Genomic DNA, 12157 nt, shown 5'->3' on the forward strand with positions numbered 1-12157 from the left:
CTAAACAAGGTAAATAAGGAGTTCATTTGGCAAAAATTTCTTTTTCATTACCTGATACATGTAAAGCAGTTAACAACAGGCCTGAACAGCTTGTAAATGAAGAATGACTGAGAGGTGGTCATATCTGGTGAACGATGACAATGACAGTAACAAAATGCAGGAACAGCACCACCAGGTTCAGAGTGTTGTATTCATTGAAGGAGCTAACCGTTTGCTACAACACCACACAATTGCTTAAAGGGATGCAAATGTGGGGAGAGAAAAGCTCTTTATTGGAAGGCAGTGATTTTTGTCAGCATGCATATGACTGTGGACATGCTACTCAGCATGTGGCAAGATTGACCAAATCAGATGGTTTGCTTAACTTGCTACAACAAACCTACAGGCTACCTAAAGGCAAGGCATCCTTAATCATCATCATCATCAGCCTGTATTTATGTCCACTGCAGTTAAGGCATCCTTAACAATTGAATGAAAATTACTGTGCATAGCTTCACTGCAAGTTCTTACAGTGAGTTAATAAAATTTCCAAGGACACTTGTTTTACACATAATTATGAACTAGGCAGCAAAGTCGATGCACTAAGCTCCTTTATTAACACCGAAAAGAGCAGTGATTAACACTTTCATCATCGCAGTACTACATGTGTTTGTCCTGCACTAAATACTAATCAAGTGTTTCATTATCTTATTGCTATGTTATAATATATATATTTTTTTCCTTTGCATAACTTCTGAACATGTGACTTCTGCAAGCCCCAAGAAAAAAACCTCCAACAGCAGCTTTACCTCTGAAGTTCTTGAGTTAGAAGTGAGTAAGTACCAATACAATCTGTTATAAAAATCTGGACATACATGTAGCTGAAAATCTGAACTAGCAAAAATTGGTGCTTTTGAAAGAATTTTTCTCTGCATAACTTGAGAGTTATAGGTTCCGACAACAATAAATTATGCAACCTTTTGTGTTCGTGTTCTTCATGTAATGCCACACATGGCCCGAGAATATCAATAAACAGATTAATAAAGTAAGTTGAAAATATCCCAGCCAATCCCTAGTGCACTTAGCTAACCAGATGCAGCGCCTACCAAAAGGCATGGAACTGGAGATTACCGCAAATGAGGACTGCAGTTCTTGATGAGTGCAGTAAATGCTTTAACCGCAGTACAACAGCACAAGTTACCATAGCTACATAACCATGTAAGCTCTGACAATGGCAGAAATGGTGCTTTTATCATTTATTTTTTCTGATTCACATTAGCTATCTACCATAGATTTCATATGATGATGACATTTGCAGGCATGCACCACTACGACGCTCATGCACAAGGTTGCTCCTCACATTCCACTTCAATATGCACTAAGCACTACTTCTTAGCAAAGACAAGCCCTTTGAACAAAACACAGCTTCAACAGAAACCAATGAGTTGTGCAACAACAATAAAAACATGCTCTGCATTCTTCCTCAAAGTCCAAAGTCGATATTCGCTGGAGAAAAGAGTACACTAAGGAAAGAGCACTAAACACTGGCAAAAAAAAAAAAAAGCGTGTCTATACAAGCTCTCTAAGGTGTACACTCATCCCATCCACACACACACACACACACACGTGCAACCACGCACACACACACATTACAAGCGCTCAAAATCCAATCCCCCCGGCACCACCACAACCAGAAAAAAAGTCAGCTCGTGCGGTTAGCAGCAGCAGCAACCACTCCCCGCTCTCCTTCCTCAGCAAGCAGGTCCCCAGAGGGCCATGGCACTCACCCCATTGGCCAGGCCCAGACGACAGGAGGCACTGTCGCACACAGACTCAGTCACTGGAGCCGGTCCACAGGACATGCAAGGCGCACCAGCCAGAGCAGCACCGCCGCTGTGATGGACCGCACCGGTCTGCACCATGCCACTGACTGCATCCGTTGTGTAGAAGGACTGCTGCTGCGGTGGATGAGGGGTGGCCGACAGGGCATGCATGGTACCGGGTGTGAAACTGGCTGTCACCAACGTCCGAGGCGCAGCTACCGTCGTGTCGCGTGACCGCACCTGTCCCGCCGAATCGACGTAGGAGGACGGCTGCAGTGTGGCATGACCCAGCAGGGACGAACTGGGGGATGTTTCTGAACCCACTGGCGAGCCAAGAACCGGGATCGGTGAAGATGACAGGAACGTGCTGCCGGGACTGAAGAGCCCTGCGGGCGCTCCGAACGTGGGCAGGGTGTCCAGCCGCAGGGTTGGAAGCTGCGGGATGAGCAGCGCATTCTGCACCGGGTTCAGGGGTAGAGGGTTGATGAGCTGCACCACTGTGGGCATCATCTGTGCCACAGAGGTTGTCACCGTCGTTACACTGGGAACTGACAGGGAAGGGTTTGAATGCGGTAGCACAATGCTGGAGCTCGGGTTGCCACTGAGCAGAACCTGGGGAGCAGACAGCGAGGATGTGCACAGGGTTGTGGAGGTCACCGGGCATTCCGCGCAACTGCGAGGCACTTCTGAAAACCTCTGCTGGGGTGAAAAGTGACTGGGAGTATGGTGTGTTTGCCCCAGAATCCCCTGACTAAGCTGGGAGATAAAAGGCCCGCTGGAGACAATCGTTGGTGAAGATTCCATGATCAAGGGTTGCGCAGAGAGGCCTCCAGCACCAGGAGGAAGAACTACGCTGCTCATGTGTTGAAGCACCTGGCTACCCTTGGCAGCCTCGTTTGGCGAGTAGTTGGCCATTTTCTGGCTGTAGACCTGCTGCACCATGATGGTGCTCCTTCCCTGATTCATGACACCGCCACTGGGCGCACTTGTGAAGACAAAAGGAGCAGTTGTCATGGCAGTGCTGCAAGGAATTGACGCCATGGACAGACCTCCATTCAGGACTGGCAGCCCCCCCACCTGTGGCACCTGCATAGGAATTTCTTTTGATGCGGTCCTACAGGTGGTGAGCTGGCCAGTACTACCCATGTGCACAGTGGTACACTGGCCAATCGAAGGCCCAACCATTGCATTTGGCGTGGAAGCAGGGGAAGAAGCATCGTGGGTGGAGCAGTTGTGCTGACGAGCCCCGTGACATGTGTTCGTTGTTGAGTGACCAGGAGCTGCCACCATCTGGCCAACATCCACATTTGGACACACTGCACGGCTGGATATGATGGCACTCAGCTTCGGCATTCTAGTGCGGGGCAGTTTCTTCTGTCCTCTCGAACGACCAGAGGAGGCGGAAGTGCCAGAAGGCTTTGTTGGGCAACAGGGGAAGTTTGCACACTGGTAATTTGTACCGGTACTTGTTTGCAGTGCCGAAGGGGCAGGTGAACAGATCGCCTGAGCAACTATTCTCCTCATCCCGCCGGACACTGGAGGGAAGCTGCTACTTCCCTGCACATTTGTATTGCTGCATTGGATGGTCACAGTGTCCTGGCGAGGCTGGTAGTATCCAGTAGCCTGCCAGGGCACGGCACCGGTGATAGTGTTGCTGCTTGTGTAATGCACCGGGGTGTTTGTGTTTGCAGGAACGCAACTGCTGACAACCTGCTTCCGTAGGGCATTCTGGTCACGCTGTGCCAACAACTGAGACACCAGGACGCCGTCAAAAGGGCCACGCTGTTTCGCACGAGAGCTCCGCTTGCGGACAGGTTCTGTGAAAGGCAGATACATAGACATAATGAAGGTGATCTGATCTGTGGCTCAACATGGATAGTTTTGGGCTACTTTTGTAAATTTCATGGCTGCTTTGTATTTAAAATGTATGGTGAAATCAAGCAAGCACCTCAATTTTCAAACGTTCACTTGCACTCTCATGATTCACCGGCGCCGCACTTTTGTCAGTGGTCGTCTGCGGGAGTGCCAATTTAACAGCGCCTACTCGGTGCCTGGGTTTCAAACCAAGTGAGGTGCAGAACTATGTGGGCATAAATATACAGTAGTTCAAGCGTTGTACCTGCAGACTGCCTCATTGATAGCAGTCTCTAGTGCAGTCAGTGAGGCATTGTTTTCTTTTGGTAGAATCGACCATGTTACTGAATGTAGGCTCTCAGCAGCCTTCTGAATCATCTTCCATTGACATGGAGGTTAGGAGAGTCGCTATGGAGGTTAGGAGAGTCACTGATAGATAGGCAGCAATGCAGCTGCTAGGTGCTTTCCAGCCTGTACTTTTGTTGTATGATGTCTCACTTTTGCAGCTAGGTGTCTGTGCCAGCCCAAGTGGCCTAGTGAGCAGAGCTCATGATGAGGTTCTCTTTATGAAGGGGTGGTATGATAGGTATTGTTACGAGAAATCATGGCATTACAATAATAGAGTCGGCACACGATGTGCTAAGTCGCGGGTACAAGGTGCCGATGTGCGAAATGTCTGGTCGCGGGTCCGAGGAACAGACGCTCGACGAGCTTCGTCGCGCAGTCCGAGGTGCCGAAGCGCGAAATGCCTGGTCGCGGGTGAAAAGAATAAACGCTCGAGCTGTCGACACTCGATGAGCGATGTGCCGACGCGCGAAATGCTTAGCCGCGGGCTCGAGGAGTCGACGCTCGAGGTTCCAACGCACGAAGTGCCTAGCGGCGCGTCCGAGGAGTCGACATTCGATGAGCGATGTGTCGACGTGCGAAATGCCTAGCCGCGGGCTTGAGGAGTCGACGCTCGATTAGCTTAGTCGCACATTCCAAGGTGCCGACGCGCGAAATGCCTAGCTGCGGGCTCGAGGAGTCGACGCTCGCAGTGCCGACGCGCGAAGTGCCTAGCCGCGGGTCCGAGGAGTCGACACTCGCTGAGCGATGTGCCGACGCGCGAAATGTGTAGCCGCGGGCTCGAGGAGTCGACGCTCGATGTGCTTAGTCGCGCAGTCAGAGGTGCCGATGCACGAAATGCTTAAGCAAGGATCCCAGAAGCCCGCGCGCGATGTGCTTGATCGCCGAGTCGGAGACGCCTACGCGCGAAAGGCTTAGCCGCGTGTCCGAGGATTCCGTGCCCGAAGCTTGGTCGAGAAGTCTGCGTCGCCGATGCTCGGAATGCTTAGCCGCAGGTCTGAGACGTCCACAAAAAGCGGGATCGGCCACGCTACTGCGATGTCCGCGTAGCGCCCGTTCTAATACTCGTCGAGATTACGGAAACTGTTCAGAGCCCGCGAGGAGACAGCAACAAGCGGTGCAGATGACGCCATCGTGAAGCGAGCACCGGACCAATGACGAACCGCGCTGGAGTCACGTGGCGGGTGTAGCCAATCGGTGGCTCCGGCACGACCTTCAATCATTTGCTTTTTGTGTGCTTGTTTCTGTATGGAGGAGATAGCTAAAGCGGCAAATTCGAAGACAGAGAAATGCACTTCCCAATGAGGCCAAGATGGCGGCGCTCGGCTGCGCCGTTTTGGAGATATCGTGGCTTGAAAAACACTATTCTTTCGCGATTTCCGTGAAATTTTTCGGCACCTTGGCTGATACAACAATTTTTTTGGAGCACTTCTACTTGGTTTTCAGAGATGATATTTCGGAATCAGATAGAATAAAAGTTACAGAAACTGAAAATCTGATTTTCAAAAAATCGATTTTTTAGCCATTTTTTGCGATGCAAAAGCCGCATCCCCCCTTAAAGGGAAACTGAAGAGGTTTTAGAATTTGAAGATTTACAGCGGTTTGGAAGACTGACGCAATATAATTCAACTCCTGCAGTTAATTTCTCAACTATGCGCGTAGCAGCGCCGCAATCGCACTTTAAATTTTCATTGAAGCTCTGCCTCCTTCGCATGCCAAGCGCAGCGGCGAAAGACCGGGCGCGAGGTTGACGTCAATACAGGGGTCACGTGTGCGCTCTCTTCAAATCACGCTCCTCGCGGATACCTAAGATGACGTCACGATCGTGTTCGCCATCAGAGCCCGTTAAACGACGCGCGGCGTCTCCCGCCGACGCTGCGGCTTGTTTTTGCTAAATTAAAGCAACTTGCGGTGACTTCTGGCCTCTTAAACTATCATTTTCGTATTCAGGGGTGAAAAACTAAAATAATTAATTCAAAGCTCACTTTTTTCGAAAAGTGATTCAGTTTCCCTTTAAAGGGTCTTATTTTGTCATTGTAAAGCTTGTATTGTATTGTAAATATTCTTCTGGAAGTTAAAAAAGAAGCCGCCATTTTTTCACTCAACTGAGCAGCAGTGCACTGCCAGTCAATGTGGCTGCACTGAAGCAGCAGTGTTTTACTGCCGTCGGCGCGGTGCTGCGTTTTTCCTCCAGTGTAGCTGGGGCTTAACACGCTGTTTTTGGGTCGTTGGAACATATTGTCCCAAAAAACATATATAATTCAGAATTGTACCAATGAGATTCCACTCCTAGGCTATCGTGCCCGACAGTTCTCAGGTAAATGTATGCAGCAGCCATGAAGACGCGTCATTTATGCTATGAGAATGACTTTAAGCGGAAAGTAATTCTACAAGTGGAAGAAAGCGGAAACAGCTGCAACGCATGATTTCAGCGTATTGGAGAATTGTGTTCACGACTGGCAAAAAAACTAAAGAAAGGCTGGCACAGACACATGGCTACAGAAGTGAGGCATCATATAAAAGTGCAAGCTGGAAAGCACCTAGAAGCCGCATTGCTGCTTATCTATCAGTGGCTCTTTGATCCTAAGCTCCACAGCCATTGTCATTGGCAAATAACTCAGAAGGCTGCTGAGAGCCTTCATTCAGTAGCATGGTCGATTCTATCAAAAGAAAATAATGCCTCACTGAATTGCACTGAAGACTGCCATCAATGAGACAGTCTGCGGGTACAACATTGGAACTACAGTGGAATCTCGATGATATGATCACGGCTAATACAAATTTCCGGATGATACAAATTTTTCTCTGGTCCCAGCCAAGCCCCATTACTTTGCAACGTGCTAGAGTACGGTTGTAAAGAATCGATTTTCGACCCGCGTCGGTTGATACGAATAAACGCCGCCCCACCGACGGCCGAGAAAGAGAACAGCGCGCAGTCACGCGCTTTCTCCCTTTCTCTTTTGGTGCGGAGGCGCGGACGCGGCGCCGGACAGCGCGGAGGCCGCGAAGAATTTGAAGCGGTGGCGCTTTTCTTGCTTTCGTGCTTTTCCTCCTTTTCGGCGGCCGCCCGTCGGATGGAGTGGCTGCTGTGCTTCGGGCCGCGTTCTTTGTGTTTGCGCCATTTTGCCTAGTCACAGCGAGCTATGTCTACCGAGATACGATCTCGGCTGATTCGCGCGGCCGTACGCCGAGGCGCGGGAGCCTCCGTTGGCGCGTCTTCCATCGACTGCGTTATCGGTGCCGATCGCACAGGGCGATTGTCGGTTTCGCTGCCGGAGTCACACGGTGCAAGATAGCGCGGCACGTTCAGTCGGGTGCTCCTCCGCTTCTCCCGCTAATCGCCGTATTTTTCTTGCCGTAGGAGGCTTGCGCGTCCGTATTACGAAGGTGTGCTTCGTCCAAAATTTTTTTTCTCCAACGAGCGACGATCCATCACTAACCTGGGAGCTCTCAGTAATCCGAATTCTGCGTGTCAAATGAAGACGCCGGCGTGGTTTGCGAAGCAGACAACTGCGGTTGCCACCTTGCACCTGCTACAGCAGCAACCAATGGAGAGACGCCTTTCAGCACGGCAGCCAATCGGAGGCCGCTTTCATCGGAGGGTCCGTGTGACTACCCATCGCAGACCCGCGCTTCTTTTGAGTTTGCGAGTTTGTTACAAGATCGCGACGACGGACGAATTGAGAAGCGGAACGGCAAAACTTTGAGCTTTCGAACGATACGAAGATGGCAGCGCTCGGTGGCGGGAAATACGAGATATGCCACTGTGAATTGCGGTGACTTTGCGCGATTTAAAGCTGTTTTTTCACCCTGCGCACTGATGAATAAATCTTTTTCGGCCACTTCTAGCGCGTTTTCAGCCAAACCATTTTGATACAGTGTAGATTAGGTGTTGCAGATACTGAAACGCGTGGTTTTCAAAAATAAATTTTTCTCGCGATTTTCACGATCTCATGCTCGCATCCCCCCATAATTTAGCTAGTTTTAATTGTGTTTCGATGATACGAATTTCGGCTAATACGAATATTTTTCGTGACCCCGTGAGATTCGTATCATCGAGATTCCACTGTATATTCATGCCCACACAGAGTTCTGCACCTAACTTGGTTTGAAACATAGGCACCATGCTCTTTGTAGAGCAGCAGTAAAGAATGCCATACAGAAAAAAGAAAAAAGATTAGTTCACCCCAAAAGTGTGCTTGATGCGAAGGTAACATGAAAAATGACACTCCAATAAATTTGTGTTGCGAAAAAAAACAAAGCAAGACTGCCACGACCTTCAGCACACATTTAGCTATGCAGTCAATACTCAACGAGCCTTCCATCGTGCTTTTTAAGCTCCCCAGGACGTCTAGAAAGTTCAAGAGAGAAACATTCTGCTCAATAAAATGTTCTCAAGGTATCACTCTCAACCTTTTATGGAAGTATCAGGGACACATTCTAAACATTTCTGCCAATTTTCATCGAACTCCATGAAGAAATAAGGAAGTTGATTTTCAAAACCATGTCCTCCCTTAATTCGGAAAATCGGATAATTCGGACTCGTCCTCTGGTCCCGGCTGGTGTACGCATTATTTCATGCAATCAAACACTCGTAAATTCATACGTATTTGGCCGCAAATCGGTTAATTTGGTGACCTTTCGAAACTCGGTGAGTGAGGAGCGCAGCAAATGTGCGACGCAAGAGAGCGAAAACGGCGCTAGCGTCCAACTGAAACGAAGTGGCAGGGTCCGCATCACCATAGACGTCAGCGGAAATTATACATGAATGACAGCAACGCCGCAACGCTTCTTGTCTATTTGTGCCTTTAAAGTCTTTATTCTTGTGTTTACCGCTGCGCAGAACACAGCATTGGCCGTGGGCTTTCATAATTGCATAGTCGCTATTCAAGGTCACGCCGATAGTGGCCACGTTTTCTTCCGCAGCGGTTGGGGAAAAAAGTAGTTCCATTTTTACTCGGTACACACGTCGGCCGTGGGCCTAAAAAACTGCGTAGTCGCCGTCCACAATCGCATTGGTAGCAACCACGGTTTCAACCACAGTTGTTGCAGCGAACGGTAGTTTCGTTCTGATTCGGTGCGTACGTCTGCCGCGTGCCTTCAGCACCACAATGTCGCCATTCGTAATCGCATTGATAGCACCTGTGGTTTTCTCCGCAGCGGTTGCAGCATATAGTTGCTTCGTTTTCACTAGGTGAAAAGCTGTTGAGGATTAAGAGCACTGGCTACATCTCGATAGACGGACTGTTGGCGGTCAGCACTGGCAAAAACATAATCGGGATGTGCGCGCAGTAGTGCAAAGCGCGTCGCAAATGAAGGCACGTGGCGCAGCCGTGCTATGAAGGAAGTCGCGAGGTGCTGATCACCGTTGCGAGAGCCAATGAGTCCCGAGATGACGAGAATTTCAACTTCCGCTCTGCTTTTGTGCAAAATAGCGACAGGATTTGCTCATTCATTCACTAAATAAAAGTGTGTTGGCGTAGTAAGAATTTGCTTATTGTTTTCTGGATACCCTTGATAATTCTACATTCAGTTAATTCGGACATTTTTTTTTTCGGTCCCGTGAAATTCAAATTAACGAGGTTTTACTGTACTAGCCTTTGCATAGGATTTCCAAGTGGATGTTACGACTGTTCGACAAAGACCTTAATTTGATATGTCAGGGTTTTATACATCTGAGATCGACCACATGTGTCAGTACTCCTCTTAGGTCCACAGGACCACATACTGAGAAACAATGCCCAAGCCTGTAGTTTGGGAAATCTCGAAAAGTGGACTAAAGCACCTTTTCTCGCAGGCCTGGCCAATGGAGATGCCACCGTGGCTGTTGCCGTTGGCAAAGGGGACCTGAACGTGGGCAAACTTGGGCATGTAGCACTGCTTGTGCTGGTGGTGCTGGTGGTGGTGGTGAGGGTGGCAACCGCTGACACAGCTCTGCCATGGAGAGGCACCCTGCAGCCACTGCTGCTGGCAGTGGGCGACCAGGGTCGGGACAGAGCCGCTGCATCAAAGCTGAACGTCTTCTCAAGGTTGAGAGGGCAGTCCAGGCCACACTTGCACACGCCATCCGTCTGCAGGTACCTGGCCACCTCGTCCAGGCTCCGCAGCTGGTGGTTGCTGGGGCTGCTCGGGCAAGAAGACACATGGCATGACCCAAAAGCACTGACCCTCCTCATGCTCAAGAAAAACTACACCACCTTATCTATTCTGATGAAAACAGATATATTAAACAGTTTAAAAGAGTACTGAAATGACAATTTCTTCTCACTTTTTTCAGAAGTTGAGAAGCCCAACTGCTGCCTAGCTTGTCTGCAAGATTTTCTAGCAGCCACATTGTAACTGCTATTTAGTCTCACATGGCCACTTGATAAGCAGCCTGCATACACAGAAAACCCTGGATAGCTGGAACTATAATATTTCAAAATAACGGTTACGCAGAAATTTTTTTCCTACCCCCCCGTGGTATGCCGTGGAATGCCCCTTATCTCGAAAACTTAACATGCCAGAATCCAGGTATCTTGAAATCTGGACTGTGAAAATACCACCTCAAGCCAGCACTTATCGGGCAACTAACCTGCCCACTTTCACTCAGAGTTGAGCATACCTCTGCACTTTGCACCTTGTACTTGCTTTTCGCAAGCACCAAGCAACAGCAAGTACTGGCCAAGCCACACATCACGCATGCCGCTTCCCCCTTCTTTCGGTCTACCATCGCTCGTGTGCCCTTGCTCGCCTGCTTGCTGCCACTTTGTTGCAGCCTCGTGCAAGAGCGACGAACTGGGAGTAGAGTCCTTTTTTTTTCCCCACTCTTATTTAGGACGCCGATATGCAGTTACACATCAATATAATTACAGCTTATTAATCGTGACCTTGAACAAGACGATTGGCAATCAGTACACACGTGTTGCGCTCAAACAAGGCGAGCAGGTGGGCATGCAAGCCCACAGTGTATAGTTTGAACTTACATTTTTGCATAAAAATATTTGATTAACGGTGCACTGAAAGTAAGCCGATTAGAGAGTTGAAGATGGTTCCTTTTTTTTGCAAGAACCAACTTTTATAAAATATATTTGTCAATAACTGGCACTTCTGTCAAGGTTATTGTGCAAATCCTACAACTATTAGAACTACAGTAGAATGTCGTTGATACAATTCTGCATAATACGTTTTTCCGGATAATAAGTTTCTTTTCCCGATAATATGATTTGGTTTAATAATGCGTTGGATGATAATATTGTCGGTTGATACAGTTTATTTTCTGGTTCCCGTGAAGATCAAATCAACGAGATTCCACTGTGTTCACTTTGAAATTATTTTACACCATAATTACTATTCGTTTCAACTTCGCTTTGAGTAAAGTAAAATTTATATTCGCAAAAACCTAGATATTACGTCTTTCCTGGCTTATTTGCAATACGAGTGGCTTCTTCGGTATTGCAGAAGGGTAAATTAACAATATAGCCCAACTTATTCTTTTCTCTAATGTGCCTTTAAAGTGGCACTATACTTACCTATAGTAGACAATTTTGCCTTCGACAAGACAGCGACGCCAGCCAGGGGGCACATGTACAGCAGTGGGGATATAACCGGGTTTCCCACTGCCCTGAGCGCCTGCTTCCATTGTAGCAGCACTGCCACCAAAGCTTGCACCCGTTTCATCCTTCGAGCGCTGCAGCAGCTCTGGTGCTGGATCACGTGTTGGGCCTGCAACAGCAAACAGTGACAAGCTTGCTTCAGTTGAGGCCACCGTTTTGCAAAAGCAAGAGATTGAATGCCATGCGGTACAGTTGGCGTCAAAAGGTTATGGGCCATAGTTTCCACAAGAAAGCATTGAATTTCCAAGCAATTTGTGACTGCAGCCAGTATAACCATACAAAACTATGTTGTTCGCATAAACAGTTTCAACTTCGCTTTGAGTAACACCTCTAGAACGAACGCCTCTACAACGGAATGACCAGCATAACGAAGAATACTGTTGGTCCTGGCCGAATACATATCTTTTGTATGTATGTAACACCTCTATAACAAAGACTGCTACAAGAAGTTAGCCTGTACAACGAAGGCTAATGTTAATTATGGGGTTTTACATGCCAAAACCACGATCTGATTATGAGGCATGCCGTAGTGGGGGACTCCGGAATAAATTTGACTACCTG

General features: G+C 48.4%; 1 protein-coding gene across 3 annotated transcripts in view; it reads right to left on the reverse strand.

The window, feature by feature from the left end:
* LOC119456202 (proline-rich protein 36-like) overlaps positions 1 to 12157 on the reverse strand; it is a 54293-nt gene that overhangs the window by 27394 nt on the left and 14742 nt on the right. For all 3 annotated transcript variants that reach the window (XM_037717830.2, XM_049669599.1, XM_037717831.2), the window contains 3 exons: positions 11513 to 11705; positions 9787 to 10124; positions 1767 to 3619 (listed from right to left, as the gene is read on the reverse strand). In XM_037717830.2, the coding sequence (XP_037573758.1) occupies positions 1767 to 3619; positions 9787 to 10124; positions 11513 to 11705 (2384 nt within the window). The remainder of the gene's footprint in view (positions 1 to 1766; positions 3620 to 9786; positions 10125 to 11512; positions 11706 to 12157) is intronic.

Source organism: Dermacentor silvarum, chromosome 6 (genome assembly GCF_013339745.2).
Source record: "Dermacentor silvarum isolate Dsil-2018 chromosome 6, BIME_Dsil_1.4, whole genome shotgun sequence".
Lineage (NCBI taxonomy): Eukaryota > Metazoa > Arthropoda > Arachnida > Ixodida > Ixodidae > Dermacentor > Dermacentor silvarum.